Source organism: Hyla sarda, chromosome 2, assembly GCF_029499605.1.
Source record: "Hyla sarda isolate aHylSar1 chromosome 2, aHylSar1.hap1, whole genome shotgun sequence".
NCBI lineage: Eukaryota > Metazoa > Chordata > Amphibia > Anura > Hylidae > Hyla > Hyla sarda.
In genome coordinates this window covers 397,634,953-397,659,496 of record NC_079190.1, presented here as the reverse complement: position 1 = coordinate 397,659,496, position 24,544 = coordinate 397,634,953, and the positions used below count along the sequence as shown (strand labels likewise).

At 45.5% G+C, this 24,544-nt stretch overlaps 2 protein-coding genes across 3 annotated transcripts in view; one reads left to right on the top strand and one right to left on the bottom strand.

The window, feature by feature from the left end:
* The window catches only part of SARM1 (sterile alpha and TIR motif containing 1), a 184,226-nt gene extending 167,014 nt beyond the window's left edge, over positions 1-17,212 (bottom strand). For both annotated transcript variants that reach the window (XM_056558731.1, XM_056558733.1), the window contains exons 1-2: positions 17,145-17,212; positions 14,651-14,704 (exon numbers count right to left, since the gene is read on the bottom strand). The gene's annotated coding sequence lies outside the window, so the exon portion shown is untranslated. The remainder of the gene's footprint in view (positions 1-14,650; positions 14,705-17,144) is intronic.
* Positions 14,089-19,815, top strand: SEBOX (SEBOX homeobox). The gene is made up of 3 exons (XM_056558742.1): positions 14,089-14,392; positions 15,823-16,016; positions 17,923-19,815. Exons 1-3 carry the CDS (start codon positions 14,305-14,307, stop codon positions 18,454-18,456), a joined length of 816 nt encoding a protein of 271 aa, XP_056414717.1. The 5' UTR covers positions 14,089-14,304; the 3' UTR covers positions 18,457-19,815.
* Positions 19,816-24,544: the final 4,729 nt, after the last annotated feature.

Genomic DNA, 24,544 nt, shown 5'->3' with positions numbered 1-24,544 from the left:
TCTAAATTACTTCTATTTAAAAATCTTAATCCTTCCAGTACTTATCAGATGCTGTATACTATAGAGAAATTTATGATGTTCTTTCCAGTCTGACAACAGTGCTCTCTGCTGACACCTCTGTCCATGTCAAGAACTGTGTAGTATATCTGTAGCATACAGCATCTTATAAGTACTAGAAGGATTAAGATTTTTTAATAGAAGTAATTTACAAATCTTTTTTACTTTCTGGCACCAGTTGATTTGAATACAGTTTTTTCCCACAGGAGTTCCCCTTTAATATCTCTCTTAAACCCTTCCTGCTTTATTAAGTTTTATTGTGTATTTGTATGTAGGGACAAGCAGTATATTACTAGATTCACATGTATGTTGTTGTAGGCCAGAGCTATGTTCCCACACTAAGCTGCAGAAGAATGGCTTTGATCAGAGATAACTCTTATCTTGGCCATTTAATTTAATCAACAACCAGCAACCTTAACAGTGTTCTCTATGAAGATCACCACCCTACCATTACATATGCCAGGGACAGCAATCATACACAAATAGACAGAGCCCCCTTGTCTGCCTGCTATGACAAACCTAGGTATGCTCTATCACCAGGGCTTGCAACATGGTGGCTGTCAAACATGGAGATGTAGTATGCTCTAGCAGGCTGCCTTTAGATTATATATGGACAAGAAGTAAAATGATACAGGAGAATAACATTACAGTTTTAAAATAAATATACAGTAAAGTTACCTAATGTGACTATAAAAATGTTTTGTTTTTTGTATATTCTTTAACCCCTTAAGGACAAAGCATTTTTACATTTTTGCACTTTTGTTTTTTTCCTCCTTACCTTTTAAGAATCATAACCCTTTAAATTTTGCACCTAAAAAATTCATGTGATGGCTTATTTTTTGCGCCACCAATTCTACTTTGTAATGACATCAGTCATTTTACCCAAATATCTACGGCGAACCCAAAAAAAATCATTGTGTGACAAAATTGAAGAAAAAAATGCCATTTTGTAAATTTTGGGGGCTTCCGTTTCTACACAGTACATTGTTCGGTAAAAATAACACCTTATCTTTATATGTAGGTCCATACGATTAAAATGATACCCTACTTATATAGTTTGATTTTGTCTTACTTCTGGACAAAATCATAACTACATGCACGAAAATTAATACGTGTTAAGGGCAGCGCTCCAGCCATTCATTCCGCCCGTGAACGCCCCCTCTCCCCTAACAGCTGTGTCTCTGGGACTCACGGTGCGGGACACACCTGCACATGTGTCCCGGGCATTGCTATGGGCAATGCTCCAGCCATTCTATCCGGCAGTGAGCACACCCCTTCTGTTAGTTTCGGTGGCTCTGGGACTCGCTATGCGGGACACACCCACATGCGAGCCCCGGGCATCTCCTCACCTTTCACTGTCCCTGGCCTGTCACATCTGCATCGCCGGTGCACGCATCCCCTTTCCTTAGATCACGCACCGGCGTTACTAGATTTAAAGGACCAGTACACCCTTAATTGGTTCCCCGCAGGGCGGACCCTATATTAGTCTGGCACCTCCCTATCATGGTGCCGGATCTTTGTGCTTTGTGCCTTGGAGAAAGCGTTCTTTGTGTGTGCCTAATTAGTGTTTCTTACCTCCAGATAGTGACCTGACATTGATCCTTTGCCGCCTGCCTACTGACCTTGTGCCTGTGACCCGACCATGCTTCCTTGCTGCCTGCCTTCTGACCCCTGCTTCGACTGACTATTCTTTATCATTTCTGTCAAGTTTCATCTGGGCAACCTGTGTGAACGGATCATGCCAGGGGGAGCAACCTTGGTCCATCCCGCTTTGGGGCGGGCCCTGGTGAAAACCAGCGGCACCTTAGACTTTGCTCCCTGGTATGGTTCAGTCATTCTCCACACAGGACAGTGGATCCACTACTCAGCCGTTTACAGTAACACTGTTAAAGTAAGATCCGGCCATGGATCCAGCCAAGGCACCCCTGCCAAGTGTTGCCGACCTCTCTACTATTGTGACACAACAGTTTGCACAGATAGAACAACAAGCGCAGCAGATGTCTCAGCTTTCTGCACTGGTGCAGCAACTTCTTGCTAGACAACAGCCTCAACCACCGCCAGAAGAACCTTCCGCGACTCCTGCTCCTGTTGCTTCTGCTGGTTCCAAAATTCATCTCTCTTCCTACTAAAAATGATGGTGGTCCGAAGTTGCGCAGGGGCTTCGTAACCCAGTGTTCCATGCACCTTGAACTTCAAGCGGATCAGTTTCCTACAGAGCATGCCAAAGTGGCATTTATCATCAGCCTTCTTTCTGGGAAAGCTTTAGCCTGGGCTACCCCGCTGTGGGACCGCAATGACCTATTGTCCCCTAATCTCCGGACTTTCCTTGCAGAATTTCAAAATGTATTTGAGGAACCGGCCCAGGCTTCTTCTGCTGAGACTGCTTTACTGAATCTCTGTCAAGGAATCTCTTCTGTGGGAGAATACGCAGTACAATTCCGCATCTTGGCCTTTGAACTGGCCTGGTGATGCTTTGTGCGCTACTTCTAAAAAGGGTCTCTCAAGTAGGATCAAGGACGCCTTGGTTGCTCAAGATCTTCCATCCTCCCTTACTGATCTTATCAATCTTGCCACTGGTATTGACGTGCGTTTCTCGGAGAGACAAGAGGAGCTACGTTATGAGAGGGAACCACTCCGGTCACTGCGTTATCCCCGTTTGGCCCCCGCCTTTCAACATCCTCTACAACCTTCTCCAACCCCTCCTGCAGAGGAGCCCATGCAGGTGGACCACATTAGACTTTCTTAACAAGAAAGAAGCCGTAGACGCAATGAGAACTTGTGCCTTTATTGTGCCAGTCCTGAACACCTAGGGCACGTAGGAGAGGCGTCCCTGAGTGTGAATAGTACCTCTCCATGCTTGATCTTGCCTGTTCAAGTTCATACTTCTACGAAGTCTTCTTTCCTTGCCTCTGCCTTCCTGGACTCTGGTTCCACGGGAAACTTTATTTGTGCTACCTTGGTTCAAAAGCATCGGTTGCCCGCCTTGATAAGTGTCCCACCTTGATAAGCCCCTGTATATCTCACCTGCTAACGGAGAGAACCTAAGGGGTATGGTCCATTACCGAATGGAACCTCTAATCATGCTAGTAGGAGTGTTGCACAGAGAGAAGATACAGTTCTTGGTGCTTCCACATTGTACTTCTGAACTTCTTCTAGGACTTCCTTGGCTTCAGTGTCATTCTCCTCAATTTGATTGGAATTCTGGAGAGGCTTCTCGTTGGGAAACTTTTTGTCAAGGTCACTGTCTGGAGCCCATTCTGCCTAAGGCTGGGTCCACACTACGTTTTGTCCCATACGGGAGCGCATACGGCAGGGGGGAGCTAAAAGCTCGCGCTCCCGTATGTTACCGTATGCGCTCCCGTATGTCATTCATTTCAATGAGCCGACCGGAGTGAAACGTTCGGTCCGGTCGGCTCATTTTTGCGCCGTATGCGCTTTTACAACCGGACCTAAAACTGTGGTCAACCACGGTTTTAGGTCCGGTTGTAAAAGCGCATACGGCGCAAAAATGAGCCGACCGGACCGAACGTTTCACTCCGGTCGGCTCATTGAAATGAATGACATACGGGAGCGCATACGGTAACATACGGGAGCGCGAGGTTTTAGCTCCCCCCTGCCGTATGCGCTCCCGTATGGGACAAAACGTAGTGTGGACCCAGCCTTAGACACTTCCTTCGTCTCTCATTAAGTCGAGCATACCTTCCCCTTATCTTGACTTTGCTGATGTATTCTGCAAAAAACAAGCAGATACTCTTCCACCACATCGCCCTTATGATTGTCCCATTGATCTTCAACCAGGCACTACACCATCTTGAGGAAGAATTTATCAGCTGTCAGTACCTGAGACACAAGCAATGAAAAAATATATTCAAGAAAACCTACAAAAGGGTTTTATCTGGAAATCCACCTCTCCTGCTGGGGCTCGATTCTTCATTGTTGGGAAAAAGGATGGTTTTCTTCGTCCTTGCATTGACTATCGGGGACTTAATAAAATAAAAATCAAAAATCTCTACCCTTTCCCCTTGATCTCAGAACTCCTTGATCGCCTATGTGGAGCCAAAATCTTCACAAAATTAGATCTACCAGGAGCATACAATTTAATTCACATTCAAGAAGGCGATAAATGGAAAACTGCAGTTAACACCCGAGACAACCATTTTGAGTACCTAGTCATGCAATTTGGTCTCTGTAATGCCCCTGCAGTCTTCCAAGAATTTGTAAATTACATCTTCCGTGATCTTTTGTATATTTGCGTGGTAGTTTATCTGGACGATATCCTGGTCTTCTCTCCCAATTAAAATCTTCATCATGTTCATGTCCGCCAAGTCCTGCAGCGTCTCCGGGAGAATCGACTATTTGCTAAGCTGGAGAAATGTCTCTTTGAGAGAACAAGTCTTCCTTTTCTGGGTTACATAGTCTCCCATCTAGGACTACAGATGGATCCTGCTAAGCTTTCTGCCGTTTTGGACTGGCCACATCCCTCTGGTCTTCGGTCTATTCAACTATTTTTGGGGCTTGCCAACTACTATCGTTAATTCATTCCTCATTTTTCTTCCTTAGTTGCCCCAATTTTAGCCCTTACCAAAAAGAATAATAACAGCAAAAATTGGTCTCTTGAGGCCAAAGAGGCTTTCTCTCAGTTAAAGTCTGCCTTCGCTTCTGCACCTTTTCTTTCAAGACCTGATCCTGTAAAACCGTTCTTTTTGGAGGTAGACGCATCTTTAGTAGGAGCTGGCGCAGTTCTGACTCAAAGGTCCTCAAAAGGCAAAAATATTACTTGTGGGTTTTTCTCTAAGACCTTTTCTCCTGCGGAAAGAAACTATTCTACTGGTGCCATCTTTTAGAGGGCTCTACACATCCAGTCAGCATTTTTATTGATCACAAAATCCTTTTATATCTACAATCTGCACAACGATTAAATCCCCATCAAGCAAGATGGTCGCTCTTCTACTGCCGATTCAGGGCATGTCCCGGACGTTGCTATGGGCAACACTCGGGCCATTCTGCCTGGCCGTGAGCACACCCTTTTGTTAGTTTTGGCAGGTCCGGGACTAACTATGCGAGATGCGCCCGCATGCGAGCCCCGGGCATCTCCTCACCTTTCACTGCCCCCGGCTTGTCTCCAGCTCTGCATCACCAGCGTGCGCATCCCCTTTCCTTAGGGCGCGGGCATGCCGGTGCTCTCTTGTCATGTCCTGGGGCTGGGATTCGCATCGCAGGACGTGCCCGCATGCGAATCCCAGCCGGTCACTCACCACCCTGGTCTTTCTGTTCCCGCAGCCCCGGCAAGTGTGTCACCGCCTCCTATGGTGCACATGTGCCATGACCTACTGCTACCTTGACCCGTCTTGCCAGTTTCCTTTTGTGCTACGCTACATCCCAGCAACCTGTGTGGACGAGTCGTGCCAGGGGTAGCGGCCTGCGTGCGGCCTGCTGCAGCAAGACTGTCCGCTTTGCGGTGGGCTCTGGTGCAAACCAACGGCACCTTAGACTCCGCTCCCTGGCACGGCTCTCGTAATTATCCACTCAGGCCCAGAGGATCCACCACCAGCTGTGATCCTTACAATATGTTTAAAATTGTCATCTTCTGAGCCCTATAACTTTTTAATTTTTCTGCATACGGGGCGGTGTCAGGGCTCATTTTTTGCAATGATCTGAAGTTTTGTTTTGATCTGACTTTTTGATCACTTTTTATTTATTTTTTTATGGTATAAAAAGTGACCAAAAATACACTATTTTGGGCTTTGGATTTTTGTGCATACGCCATTGACCATGTGGTTTAATTAATTATATATTTTTATAGTTCGGACATTTAGGCATGTGGCGATACCACATATTTTTATTTATTTTACACAGTTTATTTTTTTATGGGAAAAGGGGGTTGATTCAGACTTTTATTAGGGAAGGGGTTAATCTTTATTAACTTTATTTTTTTCCACTTTTTTTTTGCAATGTTATAGCCCCCATAGGGAACTATAACATGCAGTACATTGATTCAATACACTGATCAATGCCATTGCATTGCATTGATCAGTGTTATGGGCGGTTGATTGCTCAAGCCTGGATTTCAGGCTTGGAGCAATCAATCACTGATCCGACGCACAGGAGGCAGGTAAGGCACCCTTCTGATGCATCCTAGCTGATCAGGACATCGCGTTTTAACCGCTATGGTCCGGATCAGCCCAAGTGAGCTGCCGGGAAGCTTTCACTTTCACTTTAGACATGGCGATCAACTTTGATCGCCGCATCTAAAGAGTTAATACCGGACATCTGCCTGAACGGCGATGTACGGCATTAGCCACGGGTCCCGGCTGCTGATAGCAGCTGGGACCGTGCGGGTATGATGCGAGCTCAACTCCTGAGCTTGCTTCATAACCCTTCCGTGCCTCAGCGCCATTTATAAATGGCATTTTGTGGCAGGGGTTAAAGTTTTCAAGTAATTACAGAACAAGAAAAAAACAATAAATTGGTAAAGGGTAAAAGGAGAGGTAGGAACAAATAACAGAACAGAAAAGATAAGTTATGGGGATGAAGGGGAATAGACCTTGTATTTAAACCTTACACATAAATCTTATGTTATATACAGTAAGTATACATCTTTAGAAACAGTACTATAACAATGGGACTATAAAACTGAATTGATAAAGTTTACACATTTTAATTATAAAAACAGTAAGGTCATTCCAATTCAACAATTGTTATAAGCAGAGCTGAGAGAATTTTTGAAAAAAATTGATGCGGCCAATTCGCCAAATTTTCTAAAAAAAAAATTGGTTTGATCAGAATTTATTTGGGGCAAATCGCTATTAAAAACAGCTCTATTTCCGGGCTACAGAAAGCCTCAATAGGGGTTACCGGCTGAGTGTACAAATAGGTTACACCTATGTGAGGACAATACACCCCAGTACGGTTACACCTGTATTAGGCGTTAAAAGCAGATGTGCAGGTATTGCTGGCCTTTAACAGTAACTGGCTCTTGTGTGTTTCACAGGAAAAAAAAAACACACCATCTGAGTGTATATATAGGTTACACCTATGTCTCTCTCTCTCTCCTACCCCCCCCAGGTCCTCACACGTGTAGCCGCCATTTTAGATCCCCTGTACTGCACTAAATGGAGTTTAATGAAGCGATTTGTGGTATGGTGGTGGGGTGTGTGGTGCCGGGCAGATGTTACCCTAGGGGCAGATGGTATTAACCCCTTGTGTTCCTGATGCCAGGGCGTGGTTTAGCCTTAACCACCCGAAGGTATACCACTGGATCCTGGGCTAGGCACGGGGGCAATGAAGACACTGACGCCAAGTTACGGACAACGGTAGCTTTACTGAGGGTTGACAGTTGTTACAGTCTATGCAGTACAGCCAGGGCCCAAGGAGGTGACCAGTGACACAGAGACCTCACAGGTTTGCTGGGACTTGTAGCAGACAGGATAATTTAGTGCAGGCCACGCTGAGTAGACAGAAGACTTGACTTGACTGACAGGACAGTGACTTCAGCTTTCTTGCACTTGACTTAAGGCTGCAGGACTAGACTTGTGGCTGCAGGACTTGACTTGTGGCGGCAGAACTTGACTTGAGGCCTCCAATGTTCTGGACACACACTATAGACATGACTTGACTGGACTGGACCTCAGCACAAAGAGAGAGCAGAGCTCAAAGGGAACGAGGATAGCTCCACCCAGGGCTTACATGGGGGAGACTAGCAGGGAGCCCATAGGTCACCTTTGGGGTCAGCTGGTCACTAGTACCTCCTGGATAACAATCACATGGTACATTTATTCAAGGTACGATATACAATATAATACATAACCTATTTACATAGGGGGAAACAACTGCAGGGGGCCATGGGGACACTGAGGGGCACTGCCTGACAGGGCAAGGAAGGTATGAGGAAACACCATCCTGTACTGGGCCACTACAGATTTGTTTTATCGGATCGTGGTGATATTCGGATTAGTTACGAATTGAATTTCTCAGGAAATTCATAACAAATTCAGATTCGTCCAATTCGATTCACTTATCTCTAGTTATAAACATACATGTTTGCTATCCCATATTCATGAAAACCCACACAGTAAAGCTAATCATGTCATGTAAACCTGAATGACATAAAAAAAAGTATTATGCCTTCTGTTAAGTAGAAAAAAATCAGATATCATAAATGCTAACTTATTTGTAATCCAAAATGATGCCTAACTCATGCGACTCTTACAATGCAACTCACTCCACAAAAAAATACGGCCTCAAATAATGTAGTCATATAGTCCTAATGGATTGCAGAGAGGCAACATTAAAAAAATCTTTAAAGGGGTATTCCGGCTTTAGACATTTTATCCCCTATCCAAAGGATAGGGGATAAGATGTCTGATCGCAATGGGCCCACCGCTGGGACCCCCCGCAATCTCCCTGCAGCACCCACATTATATGCGGGGCTACATCTCCAGGCTCGGAAACCGGAAATTTCCGGGACTGGAGACGTGACGTAGCACCACGCCCCCTCGTGATGTCACGTCACGCCCCCTCCATTCATGTCTATGGGAGGGGGCATAACGGCCATTCGCGGTCGCGTCACATCTCTCCAGTCCCAGAAACTTCCGGTTTCCGAGCCTGACGACGCAGCCCCGCACACAATGCGGGTGCTGCAGGGAGATCACGGGGATCCCAGCAGTGGGCCCCCCGCTATCAGACATCTTATCCCCTATCCTTTGGATAGGGGATACAATTTCTAAAGCCGGAATACCCCTTTAACATCAAAAGAGGCTTGGCCTTTAAATAGTTAAAAGTGCCTGTAAGGTGCATAGATCCAGCTCCAGGACCACCATAATTTAGTACTGTACTGTACAGCATGCACCAGCTTTTTGGATCCAGAACAATAAACCTTAGGTTCCTATCTGCATTTTAATTTATTTCATATTCTGCATTGATGCTGACAAAACAAGAATCCTGACTAGTTTTAGGGGTTAAGCATGTTTTGGCTGAGAATCAAGAAACACGCTGCTAGGTCTCATAATTCTCCATTGTTTTATAAAGGACATATGGATTTTGAATTATTTGACATGTCAGATGTTTTGCCACTAGAGGGAACAAGAGATTTACATGTATCAGTCCAGGCATATGAGGAGACAATGCAGAATAGTCGGGATGCGTACAGTTGTTCCTCAACTTACAATGGCTTCAGGTTACAATATTTCCATTATACAATGGTCTTTTCTGGACCATTGTAACTTGAAACCAGGACTTGAGGGACTTCTGTATTGTGACATCAGTTTATTTCATGTCTAAGTGACTCAGGATAAAATCCACAGTCGTAGAACGTGTGAAATGTGTATAGCGTCTTATTCAGACAACACCATAAAAATTACAGGAGCTGTATGACTGACTGCTTGCATACTGACAATACAGTAGGTGTCGACGTTGAAGGGCAAAAGGAACATTGATGGTCAAGGCTCTTAACAAAGACTAAATGGCAAAGGTTTGTCTGTCTGGTCCAAATACACATCCTCCTCTGAGCCTCAGGTGAACCGATGTGATCAGCAAAGTATTGCATATATAGGGTTTTCTGCTTGTGTATTCAGTATTTGGGATGTGACATAAGATATGCTATCCTAGCTGGCATCACATAAGGATAGACCTGACTAATCTGACACAGACTGGTTGCTATGGATATGAAATTGACAAACATCAAAACAAAAAACTGCATAGGGGCATAAACTGTCAGACATGGCCGATTAGCTAATAATTGTATTGGCACTAGAATGACTTCAGAGAAAATGGCAGAAAAGCCATGCCATCCCTCCTCTAAACCTTCAGAATGAAAGGTCTTTTTGGGTTCAAAATGAAAAAAGCTCATAAGCTCACCCCTCGGAGCCCTGGCTGCTAATGCTTGTGCTTATGATATGTGTCGTACAAATCATAACACCAAGATGACCAGAAGTAGATACCAGAGATACATATATGTACATATTTTAGCAAATAAACAAAATCAATGATCGTGAAATATGATAATGAAGCTTGGCAGTAACTCAAAGTAATTGATAGTCCTATGATTACAAGTTATTCCTTATGCTAAGAATAGGGGTAACAATCTGATCACGGGGGTCTGACTGCTGTGTTTTTCTAATCTTAGATAAAACCTTCAAAGGAGTCATTCCACAATTACAAGTTATTGCTCTCCGTGATCTTAAAGTGGTTATTCAGCGGGTGGGGGCAGGGGGATTTCAAAAATATGCCCATTGTGTGGGATATAACAAAATATCGGGGGAGCGGAGCAAGACACCAGAGGCACCACGAGAGAGCTGGAGGTAAGTGAATGTTTATTTTGTTATATCCCACATAGTAAGCATATCTTTCAATCAAACCCCAATCCCCCCCCCCCCCACAAGCTGGGCTGGGAGATGTGAAAACTGGGTGCTCCCGTACCCCAGCCGGATCCAGCCCACATCTCATTCATTTGAATGAGCTAACCAGAGTCAGATAGTGTCTCCAGTTGGTTCATTTTTGCCCCGTATCCGGTTTTGTGTCCAGATCTAAAACTGCAATATACCAGTCTGGTCACAAAACCGGATACGGGGCAAAAATTTGCCAACCGGAGTCACTATCTGACTCTGGTCGGCTCATTCAAATGAATGAGATGCGGGCTGGATCCGGCTGGATATGGAAGCGCCCGGTTTTCCAATCTCCCAGCCAGAACCAGAATCTCCCGTCAGAACAGTGCCTCAGTTGTAATACCACACACAACCAGAGGGCAGGTACTCGCACACTTCGCGGCTGCTGTCCACCTAGCTCAGGGAGCAGGGGGTGCGGCCACAATGCCTGGGTGTACACTGCGCATGCGCGCAGCGACTCGCAGATCACTGTGTGTCAGCTCGTAGCGACAGATTGCTGCTATGAGCAGGCAGGCACAGCTGGAGGCACACTGTAGGGTCTGTCATCTGTGTATCAGCAGCGTAAAATATGCTGAAGATCCATTCTATGTGACCCTACCCCTAGATTGATTTTTTGCACCAGCCCATTTACTTAGCCATGATGCCACACACAGCTGATTTCTGAAAAGAAAAAAAATCAGCACACCTGTTGTTACGCCGAGCGCTCCGGGTCCCCGCTCCTCCCCGGAGCGCTCGCTACACTCCTCTCACTGCAGCGCTCCGGTCGGTTCCACGGACCCGGGGCGCTGCGATACCGCCTCTGGCCGGGATGCGATTCGCGATGCGGGTAGCGCCCGCTCGCGATGCGCACCCCGGCTCCCGTACCTGACTCGCTCTCCGTCAGTTCTGTCCCGGCGCGCGCGGCCCCGCTCCCTAGGGCGCGCGCGCGCCGGGTCTTTGCGATTTAAAGGGCCACTGCGCCGCTGATTGGCGCAGTGGTTCCAATTAGTGTTTACACCTGTGCACTTCCCTATATCACCTCACTTCCCCTTCACTCCCTCGCCGGATCTTGTTGCCTTAGTGCCAGTGAAAGCGTTTCCTTGTGTGTTCCTAGCCTGTGTTCCAGACCTCCTGCCGTTGCCCCTGACTACGATCCTTGCTGCCTGCCCCGACCTTCTGCTACGTCCGACCTTGCTTCTGTCTACTCCCTTGTACCGCGCCTATCTTCAGCAGCCAGAGAGGTTGAGCCGTTGCTAGGGGATACGACCTGGTCACTACCGCCGCAGCAAGACCATCCCGCTTTGCGGCGGGCTCTGGTGAAAACCAGTAGTGACTTAGAACCGATCCTCTAGCACGGTCCACGCCAATCCCTCTCTGGCACAGAGGATCCACTACCTGCCAGCCGGCATCGTGACACCTGTCTACAGGTTGTGTATGGTAATACAAGTCAGTTCCATTCAAGTGAATAAAGGCAAGTTGTAATACCACACACAACCTGAGGACATGCAAGGCGCTGTCTTTTGAGGAAATTAGCTTATTTTATTCTATGCCTGGATAGCCCCTTAAACCCCTTCCCTCCACAGGATGTATGGGTGCGTCCTGGGAGTGGGGGAACTTCATCAGAGTGGGATTGTGACGTCATCCTACCGTGTACCATGCGACCCTTGGCTGGAATCATCAACCAGGGGCCGGAGCTAATATCCTGCACTAGGCTAATAACCCTTTAGATCCCACAATCACAGTTGGTTACGGGACATAAAGTAGGTTCCTGTGTGGTGGCAGTTGGTATGCTAAACTTATCGGGAGCTATGCAAGTTAATTGTGGGGTCTCGATCGGTTTACATGATGGCCGAAGGGTCCCTACCTGCCTCCATGTTGGATCCTTCTTGGGCTGCTTCAGTCTGCTTTGGCAGGCTGGGGCAGCAGAGCGCAGATTACACTGATCAATGCTGTGCAATAGAGCAGCATTGAACAGTTTTAGCAATCTTTACTTTTTACTTGTTATAGTTCCCTATAAGGACTAAAAAGAGTGTAAAAAATTATTTAAAAAAATAAAGTAAGAAAAATGAAAAAAAAAAAAAAGCTCCTCCCTAATAAAAGTTTGATTAATGCCCATTTTCCCATTTTTCAAGTAAAATAAATGTAAACATATGTGGTATGTTGTGTGGGGAAATGTCCAAACTAGTTAAATATAATGTTAATGAAACCTCACGGTGAAAGGTATAGATGTAAAGAAATACCAAAGACAGGAATTGCAAATTTTTTCTGGTCACTTCATATACTAGAAAAAAATGAGTAAAAGGCGATCAAAAAGTCCCATCAATACAAAAATGGGACTGGTAAAAACTAAAGATCATGATGCAAAAAATTAGCCCTCATACAGCCCCATATATTAAAAATTTTTATAGGAGTCAGAAGAGGACAATTTTAAGTATACTCATTTTTTGACAAAAAGTAATAATTTTTTAAGTATGGTAGTAAAATAAAACAAAACCTATACATATTGGGTATGGTTATAATCTTATGGACCTACAGAATAAAGATAACTTGATCATTTTAACAAAAAGTGCACTGCGTAGAAACTATATCCCTTAAATTTGCATCATACATTTTGTGGTACAATGATAGATGTCTTTACAAAGTACAATTAGTCTTGAAAACAACAAGCCCTATGGATGGGAAATTGGAAGAGTTATAGATTTTAAAATGCGAGGAGAAAATTTTTGCAGTAAAAGTGCAAAAAAAGACAAATTGCTGTGTCATTAAGGGGTTAAAAGGGTTGTACTCTTTTACTCCAATAGATCACAAAAACAAGTTTTCTGAAGAAAGAAAGAAAGAAAGAAAAGGAAGAAAAGAAAGAAAGGACATGTACAGACAGATAGATGGATAGATATGATTAGACAGATATAAAGTATACTGTGTATATATATGAATGGATAGAGCGAGAGAGAGAGAGAGAGAGAGAGAGAGAGAGATATGGATATCTATATATTAGTATGATTACTAGATAGATAGATGATAGATAGATAGATAGATAGAATAGCTTGATATGGATGGAATGGATAGATAGATATGAGAGATATGAGATAGATAGATAGATAGATAGATAGATAGATAGATAGATAGATAGATAGATGCAGTAGATAGAATAGCTTGATATGGATGGAATAGATAGATAGATATAAGATAGATAGATAGAAAGAAATAAAGATAGATAGATATGAGATGGATAGGTAGATAGATAGATAGATAGATAGATAGATAGATAGATAGATAGATATGAGATAGATAGGTAGATAGATAGATAGGTAGATAGATAGATAGGTAGATAGATAGATATCAGATAGATAGATAGATAGATAGATAGAATAGCTTGATATGGATGGAATAGATAGATAGACTAGACAGATAATAAACTTTAAATATACTGAGAGACAGAACAGACAAATATATGATTTACATCCATAGCTATGAGTCAGGACATAGAGAAGGTAGATAGACAGGATTTCCAGAGTTAGATTTAGAAATACGGTAAGTAGTCTACATAAGGATATAGACGGTGGTGCGGTGGATTCCCGGTGGGCTGGGGGGGGGGGGGGGGGTTGGCAGCCCCCCTTCCTGTGTGAGGAAGTCTCGTCCAGTCTGGCATTGGAGAACATGGATTGTAAGTGATGGCGGGAGGGGACAGGGCAGGTGTCAGACACTTTGTATTGTCAGTCTATTGGGATCAAAGGGAAGTGAGGCAGCTGACACATCCCGGGCTGTGGTGGGTGAGGTGGAGTCAGGGACCCCCGGGGTCTTCTATAGGAGGGAGGGAATCACCAGCTATAAGTCTGTGCGCTGCAGGTACCGGGCACAGCACATCTGGGCATCACAGCATTCCAACATGGAGAAGGTCCTGAGGGCAGCCTTCTTCTCTAACACCGAGCTGCCCGGGTCACTGTGGGGCTGCCAGGACACCATGCCAGCTGCAGGTATGTCTGCACCACCCTCCTGTCCCCTGTTATTATTCATTTGGTGTTATATACAGTGTAGTTATTACTAACTATATATATGTATATATGTGTGTGTATAGCAATAGCTTTACTGCTGTATATATGAAATGTCTGTGTTCCCTAACCTGTGTTTCTGGACCTGTTACTCTAAGGGACATTTTTGCAATGATATCTTAACAGCCATTATGTAATTATTGAATTCTATTTAACTCAATGGAAAAATGACTTGTAACTCACATTCAGTAACATTTTCTGGCTGTGTTTTTGCACTTTTTCTGGCAGATTTCTTCCCTAAAGAGATGGTTTGCAAAGTGCACAATAGAATTTAAATAATGAAAAAAAAATACTAAAAAAATCTGCAAAGATGAAAAAAACTTTTTTTTTTTTTTATCCTAGTAGTGACCGAAGATGTTGAAAATGTTAGGAAATTCGGAGTCAATTAGCACGTTGCAGAATAAAAGAGTTGTCCCTCCAACAACAATTATGGTCTATGCACAGATAGGGGGAGATTTATCAAAACTCGTCCAGAGGAAAAGTTGCTGAGTTGCCCATAGCAACCAATCAGATCGCTTCTTTCATTTTTCAGAGGCCCTTTCAAAAATGAAAGGAGCGATCTGATTGGTTGCTATGGGCAACTCAGGAACTTTTTCTCTGGACGAGTTTTGATAAATCTCCCCCATAGTGTCTTGAGAATGGGGTCCTGAGCCTTGTGTTGTTCCATTCATGTCTATGGGACTGCCAGAGATGGCCAAAGGCTCTGCTGGCAGTCTCATAGATCAGTGTTTCCCAACCAGTGTGCCTCCAGCTGTTGCAAAACTACAACTCCCAGCATGCCCGGACAGCCTTCGGCTGTCCGGGCATGCTGGGAGTTGTAGTTTTGCAACAGCTGGAGGCACACTGGTTGGGAAACACTGCCATAGATAATGAAAGAAGCAATATTGTGCACACTCCATACCTAGGTCTTGAGATCTGTGAACAGGAAATAAGTGGTGTTGGGACAGCTCTAGAGATGAGCGAACTTACAGTAAATTCGATTCGTCACGAACTTCTCGGCTCGGCAGTTGATGACTTTTCCTGCGTAAATTAGTTCAGCCTTCAGGTGCTCCGGTGGGCTGGAAAAGGTGGATACGTTCCAAGGAAAGAGTCTCCTAGGACTGTATCCACCTTTTCCAGCCCACCGGAGCACCTGAAAGCTGAACTAATTTATGCAGGAAAAGTCATCAACTGCCGAGCCGAGAAGTTCGTGACGAATCGAATTTACTGTAAGTTCGCTCATCTCTAGACAGCTCCTTTGAACTAAAACTGTGATTTTAATACCTTGGTCATCATTGTTTGTGTTAGGTGGTGGTATAGTACCTACTACTGAGTTCAGTGGAAAACAAAATCAGAATAGTTGTTTTCATTTTCAGAAACAGAAGCTAAAGCAAAGGAAGCGGCGTCTCCTGTGAATGGGACACCCAGCCAGAGGAAGCGTAAAAGGACTTTGTATAGTAAATGGCAGCAGGTGGAACTAGAGAGCGTCTTTGATGTTATCCCTTATCCAGACATCAGCACAAGGGAGCATCTAGCCAAGATTATCAGACTACCTGAATCTAAAGTACAGGTATGTAAGGAGATTGTTGCTAGAGATGAGCGAACTTACAGTAAATTCGATTCGTCACGAACTTCTCGGCTCGGCAGTTGATTACTTATCCTGCATAAATTAGTTCAGCTTTCCGGTGCTCCGGTGGGCTGGAAAAGGTGGATACAGTCCTAGGAAAGAGTCTCCTAGGACTGTATCCACCTTTTCCAGCCCATGGGAGCACCTGAAAGCTGAACTAATTTATGCAGGATAATTCATCAACTGCCGAGCCGAGAAGTTTGTGACGAATCGAATTTACTATAAGTTGGCTCATCTCTAATTGTTGCCAATGACGTGTACACTTAATGCCAATATAACCATTGGCATTCACATTGAGGTGCACTATGCTATAGACCTACGCATCTCGGAAAAACAAACATGAAAATATGTGATTCTGTCACAGCAGTGAATACTGAGCTTCTGTCTCGTGGTTATCGTGGGCATCTACATTAGATTGTCAGCCAGACCCTTCCCTTTAGCAAAATAGAGTTTCGATCAAAGTTTATTTTCTATGGATATTGAGTGTCCAGTCAGTGATTGACAAATTTGTTAAAAATCCAGCAAAAAAGTAAGGTGCCAGGATGCCTCATTTCACATTACGTGACGTCATGCAACTGGATGTTATTTGATGTTATATGATCAGTCGTTATTGTCCTCTCATCTCACCCTGTGTCACAGTCATTAGTGTCCCCTAATCTCTGTCACAGTCATTAGTGTCCCCTCATCTCCCCCTGTGTCACAGTCATAAGTGTCCCCTCATCTCTTCCAATGTGTAACAGTCATTTCCATCCCCTCATCTCTCCCCCGTGTGTCAGTTATTTATGTCCTTTTATCTACCCTGTGTGTCAGTCATTACTGTCCCCTCATCATCCCCCATCTGTCACAGTCATTACTGTCCCCTCATCACCCCTCTATGTGTCAGTTAGTAATGTCCTCTCACCCCTCCCGTGTCAGTTATTACTGTCCCCTCATATTCCCCTTGTGTGTCACAATCATTACTGACCCCTTAACTCCCCCATATGTGTCAGTTATTAATGTCCCCTCATCTCTTCACTGTGTGTCACAGTCAGTAGTGCCTCACTAAAAACAAACGGTTTTATTTACCCTCACCTCCTTTCCCACGCTGATCCCCCATCCTGGCTCTGATGTCTTCGGTTGGCGCTCCAGTGTCACGTAACGGCAGCAACCTATCGTGACAGGGTCACTACCAAGGCCGCTGATTGGCCACGGTGGTCACCTGACATTCGCTGCTCCTGTAACATTTGAGCACCAATCACAGTCAGAATGGGGGATCAGTGCAGGAACAGAGGCGAAGAATACAGTTGGTTTTTAACGGAAGAACACATTGAAAACATCTGACAAAAACCTGAGAGTCACCACAAGATTCTGAGTCGCCATTGGACCTGGGGCTCAGGATTTGTCAAGCCCTGGTCTAAGTTATTTATGTAACCCCCGCATGAATGGGTGTTTCAAATTAGGCATATGATTTGTGGACACTGCATAAGAGATACTGTATATGAGCGCATTTGTGTAAACTCTCAATATACTTAACGTTGTTTGTTTCCAAAACAGGAATCGTCTTACACATAATGAGGTTAAAGCACAATCCATGCTTTATACCAGTGTTTCTTAACCAGTGTGCCTCCAGCTGTTGCAAAACTACAACTCCCAGCATGCTTAGACAGGGCAACGGCTTGAGATTATTGTGAGCTGCACAATTATACTTTCTTATGTTGATCTAATTTTGCAAAATGACATACACCATGCAGGAACCAGACACTCCACATTATAAGTCAGTGGGTCTATTTGCTGCAGGTGATATCCATGCTAAACATGTAAAATGTATTTCTTAGGAAGCAATATCATTTTTTTTTTTTTTATCCAAAAGGTTTGGTTCCAGAACCGCAGAGCCAGAAAAAACAAGAGCGGCAAGTTTGACAAGTTATTTTATAGAAGAGGATCTTCACTCCGAGCTCATCATCTTTGCCTGAGGTCAGTGTCTCCCTCTCAAGGCTGTAGTCACAGAGATGCTCTAATTCCAATGCCCTTACCGCCAAACCATCCAGTATCTCATGGACCACCTGGTCAACACGTATCCACCACGCAACAAGCTGGCTACCCATCATTTCCACAGGTACCACCTCCATATTCTGAGCAGTTTTCGAATGAGTCTTATGCACATACCTACAGGCAGCAGGAAATGCATTGGCAGAACGTCACCTCCAGTCCACAGTATGGCTGTGAAACTACATTGTATGACACCCAGCTGGTTGATCTGGAGCCATTCACAATCCCCTATCAAGGATCATATTGGGAGATGTTCCCACACACAATGAATGAAAATGGGTCGCAGACATCGCTAGGATATATATCTGATGTCATATACAATGCAGCCATACTTACTAACCTGGGAGATGCCTAAGTGGGACTTTATATTCCCATGACACATAAGGACAATTTTGAGAGGAAATTGGATATTTTTAAATAAGAATTCTTCCTGGACAATTCATATTATGAGGTGTTCCATTTGTAAGATCACATGGTTAATGATGAACCTTGATGCAAACCTTAGAAGACAATCCAGCCGTTTGTATATAAATAAAATAAAAAAACATTACTTTTTGTTATTATTTTAAAGCAGTAGTCCAAAATATTAGATTTCTGAAACCCATTAAGGAGAAGAGAGTTTGGGTCTTAATGTGGAACATTAAATAGGAAAACAGGGGTGTAAACAAGCTATAAACATGGCTAGATAGGGCTAGTCATCATGGTTCCGGGTATACCTTTTTATCTCTATAGTTATCTCCATAGTCCTTTCCATTGGCGAGATATAAGCCTTTTTGTTAATGTGTAAATTAGGCTCAAGTGCCCAGGAGGCATTCCCAGCATGGCAAAACTCCAGGCTTAGTTGGCCCAAGTCTTCACCACCTATGTGCCTGCTGTCAATCAAAGGAGGGTAAGCTTATGCAAGTGGGCACAGAAGTGTCGAATGAAAGGAGATGGACTGGCTAACCTTGGGCCCTTGTCTTGCCTGGGAACACCCCCTGGTCCCTTGAGACTATTTTACATATTAACAAAATGGCTTATTTGTTGGCAATGGAAAGGACTATTAAGATATCATAGGTATGCCTGGAATCATGATGAGAAGCCCTATGTAACCATGCATCTATTTATACCCCTTTTTCCTACTGAAAGGTCTGGTTAAAGAAAACCTGTCATTAGTATTACCCGCACTAACCTGTTGTTAAAGGGTTATAGTGCATGTGACACTGATGAAAATCCTACTTACCAATATTCTGCCCATGGGTTCATACTTCGGTAATTCCTGGTCTTCTGGATATGGTACTTAGCCTGCTTTGTGCACAGGGAGCATTCCCAGGCCTCTCATGCACAGTGATGTCCGATGTTCTGAAGATCTGTGCGCGCTGGCTTCTTCATAGTAATGTGCTGAGCCTGCTATGCTGCAGAATTGAGCTCCACTCTGCAGCATAATGGCTGTGGCCATGGCTACTTCACATGCAGAGAGTCCTACCTGTACCAACAGGTTAGTTCCGGTGATACTGATGACAGATTCCCTTTAAAACGGCCAAACACTTTATAGTGAATTTGAGATGATTGTGGTTTAACAACCCTAACTTTTTTATTTGTTGGGTTACCAAAATAATTCTTTGTGTTTTTTAATGTAACATATTAATACATATTTAGAGAGGTGTTTTTTGTTTTACTAGGGGTAAACTGTACAATTTTTTTTTTAAATGTATAGTTCACAATAAAATTAAGTATTGAAATAGGTTTCCAATTTTTTTTTTATTCATAACATATATGGTCTTGGAAGAATGAGGCAGCTATGGTAATGTAGTCTAGGTTTTTTTTTCTTTTTCTTTTCATTTTATACATGTATATATGTTTGCATATAATTTATTTTACATAATACATCAAAGAAATCATGAATGAGCCCTGGAAAAATTAATGTTGTAGAACTGTGTTTTTTTAATTTTTGTTTTCCACTGTAATTTGGGCATCCATAGGAGCTCAGTTACAAAAGAAAATATCCCCCTGTCATGACAAGGGTAGAGTTGCTCTTGTTCTGCTAAGGCCCAATAGTTATAGAATGCCAGAGAAAACCCAAAAATAACATGATCAAATCTACACTAGTCAACTATACTGCAAAATGTATTTCTATAGGGAACAAGTATAAACGACTAAAACTAAATCCTATGTGGAAAACAACTAATTTAGGTACTAAGGGCAATAAATGACAAAAAAAAAAATGGAAAATACAAAATGTAGCGGTTAGCATTAGCCTTTTAAAAGCCTAATCAAATCTGTAGGACGGAAATGCAATTTTAACACGTTTTGATCGCAGCATCTGAAGGGTTAATGACGGACATGGGCGATCACTTTTTCTGTATCCAGGTGTGCAATCCTTCTGGCAACATCCCCAAGAAGACTGGGGGCTGTAATTGCTTGTCACAGGCGTTTCAGCTAGGTACTAAGTAAAGGGTCTGAATACTTATGTCTGTGCAATCTTCGGTTTTTCCTTTTCAATAAAAGAGCAAAAATACATTTTTTTATGAGCAGAGAAATGTGCTCTGTATCACCCAAGTACAAGAAAAAAGTGCAAACGTATTACACTCATAAAAACGTGCTCGAGGATGCAGTCCATTGCAAAGCCCTTCTCCGAAAGGAGAGAGGCCCCCCCCCCCCCCAATAAATCCACCCATCCCCTACTGCAAGGGTCCAGGTTCAATGTCCCTTTTTCACTGAAGCTACTAGGGGACCAAAAGTGCTCCTGGCATCAACCTAGGCGTTAGCCCAAGAATCTGCCCGCAGAGCCGTATACCAATGGCATCCTGCCCATGAAGATTGGAACCTAATGGCCACACACACCTCCCCTGGACTGCCAGAGGGGCACCCAGAAGGGCTTACCGCACCCTGACAAATCCTAGTGACAAACAATACGCATAAGGTGGCACACTGATCAAAAGCCAAATAAATAAACAAGTGAATGTGTGCTGTGAGTTACGGCCAGGACATCCGTTTTTCACTTATTTTTTTAATTACAAAACAAGGCCGCAAAATAACAAAAAAAAAATGAAAGTGTCTGAAGACTCTCTCTGAATGCAGTGTTTGTCACATTTGCCTAGACCAGTGATTCCCAACCGCGGTGCCGCGGCACACGTGTGTGCCGTTCAGCACTGCCCGTGGTGCCGCGGGATTTTGCCGTGATTTTTTTATTTTTTATTATTTTTTTTAAATGTCCCGCCCCGGCCTGACGGCGCAGGGGGGAAGGGAAGTCTGCGTCCCCCTGCGTCTCCTGCGTTTCCTGTGTTCCCCTCCGTCCCCTGCGTCTCCCGCGTCCCCCGTGTTCCCCCTCCTTCCTCCTCTGTTCCCTGTGTCCCCCGCGTCCCCCTCCTTCACCCTCCATCTCCTGCGTCTCCCTCCGTCCCCCTCTCCCTTACGGCGCAGTGAGCTTAAAATGGGTCCTTGCCTGGGGCGGAACGAGCTGAACCTGCGCTGTACTCCCGTGCCTGCTGTGGAACTGCAAGCTGCGCGGGACGGCTTGCTTAAGGTACCGTACCCTTTCTACCCCTCTGTTCACCTTCTCAACCCTGTCTAAATCCCCCACCGTCACCCAGGTCCACCCTCTCCCCCCCCCCCCCTGTCAGCCATGTCCGCCTTGTCCACCTCCCTGTCCATCTCTCTGTCCATCTCTATCACCCATGTCCACCCTCCCCCTGTCACCCATGTCCACCCTCCCCATGTCCACCCTCCCCATGTCCACCCTCCCCCTGTCACCCATGTCCACCCTCCCCCTGTCACCCATGTCCACCCTCCCCCTGTCACCCATGTCCACCCTCCCCTCTCACCCATGTCCACCCCCCCCGTCACTCATGTCCCCCCACCTATCATCCCCGTCACCCATGTCCACCCTCCCACTGTCACCCATGTCCACCCTCCCACTGTCACCCATGTCCACCCTCCCCCTGTCACCCATGTCCACCCTCCCCCTGTCACCCATGTCCACCCTCCCCCTGTCACCCATGTCCAACCTCCCCTGTCACCCATGTCCACCCTCCCCTGTCACTCATGTCCACACCCCCTGTCACCCATGTCACCTTCCTGTCACTCATGTCCCCCCACCTATCATCCCCGTCACCCATGTCCACCCCCCTCTCACCCATGTCCACCCTCCTGTCATCCACGTCTGCCTTGTCCACTCCCCTGTCCATCCCTGTCACTCATGTTTACCCCCCTGTCTACCCCCGTAGTCTACTCTGTCACCCATGTCCACCCTCCTGTTCACCCATCTGTCCCTTTGTTACCCCAGTCCACCCCTCTGTCACTCCTGTCCCTCTTTTACCCCCTTGTCCACCCCTCTGACCCCCTGTCTCCCCTGTCCACCCTCCTGTCACCCATGTCCACCCCCTGTCCACCCCTCTGTCACCCCTATGCCCCCATCACCCATGTTCACTCTTCTACACCCATCTATCACCCTTGTACACCTCCCTACACCCCTCTGTACACTTCTCTACACCCCTCTGTCACCCATGTACACTTCTCTACAACCCTCTGTCACCCATGTACACTTCTCTACACCCCTCTGTCACCCATGTACACTCCTCTACACCCCTCTGTCACCCATGTACACTCCTCTACACCCCTCTGTCACCCATGTACACTCCTCTACACCCCTCTGTCACCCATGTACACTCCTCTATACCCCTCTGTCACCCATGTACACTCCTCTACACCCCTCTGTCACCCATGTACACTCCTCTACACCCCTCTGTCACCCATGTACACTCCTCTACACCTCTCTGTCCACTCCTCTACAACCATCTGTCCACTCCTCTACACCCATGTCACCCATGTACACTCTTCTGCACCCCTCTGTCACCCATGTACACTCTTCTGCACCCCTCTGTCACCCATGTACACTCCTCTATACCCCTTTGTCACCTATGTACACTCCTCTACACCCCTCTGTCACCCATGTACACCCATCTGTCACCCATGTACACTCCTCTATACCCCTCTGTCACCCATGTACACTCCTCTATACCCCTCTGTCACCCATGTACGCTCCTCTATACCCCTCTGTCACCCATGTACACCCATCTATCTCCCATGTACACTCCTCTACACCCATCTGTCACACATGTACACCCCTCTGTCACCCATGTACACTCCTCTACACCCCTTTGTACACTCCTCAACACCACTCTGTACACTCCTCTACACCCCTGTCACCCATGTACGCTCCTCTACACCCCTTTCACCCATGTACGCTCCTCTACACCCCTTTCACCCATATATGCTCCTCTACACCCCTTTCACCCATGTACACTCTTCTGCACTCCTCTGTCACCCATGTACACTCTTCTGCACTCCTCTGTCACCCATGTACACTCTTCTGCACCCCTCTGTCACCCATGTACACTCCTCTATACCCCTCTGTCACCCATGTATACTCCTCTATACCCCTTTGTCACCCATGTACACTCCTCTACACCCCTCTGTCACCCATGTACACCCATCTGTCACCCATGTACACTCCTCTATACCCCTCTGTCACCCATGTACACTCCTCTATACCCCTTTGTCACCCATGTATGCTCCTCTATACCCCTCTGTCACCCATGTGCACCCATCTATCACCCATGTACACTCCTCTACACCCATCTGTCACACATGTACACCCCTCTGTCACCCATGTACACTCCTCTACACCCCTTTGTACACTCCTCAACACCACTCTGTACACACCTCTACACCCCTGTCACCCATGTACGCTCCTCTACACCCCTTTCACCCATATATGCTCCTCTACACCCCTTTCACCCATGTACACTCTTCTGCACTCCTCTGTCACCCATGTACACTCTTCTGCACTCCTCTGTCACCCATGTACACTCTTCTGCACTCCTCTGTCACCCATGTACACTCTTCTGCACCCCTCTGTCACCCATGTACACTCCTCTATACCCCTCTGTCACCCATGTACACCCCTCTACACCCCTCTGTCACCCATGTACACCCCTCTACACCCCTCTGTCACCCATGTACACTCCTCTACACTCCTCTGTCACCCATGTACACTCCTCTACACCCCTCTGTCACCCATGTACACCCATCTGTCACCCATGTACACTCCTCTACACCCCTATGTCACCCATGTACACCCATCTGTCACCCATGTACACTCCTCTATACCCCTCTGTCACTCATGTACAGTCCTCTATACCCCTTTGTCACCCATCTGTCACCCATGTACACTCCTCTACACCCCTCTTTCACCCATGTACACCCATCTGTCACCCATGTACACTCCTCTACTCCCCTGTCACTCATGTACACTCCTCTATACCCCCCTGTCACCCATGTACACTCCTCTACACCCCTCTGTCACCCATGTACACCCATCTGTCACCCATGTACACTCCTCTACTCCCCTTTCACCCATGTACACTCCTCTATACCCCCCTGTCACCCATGTACACTCCTCT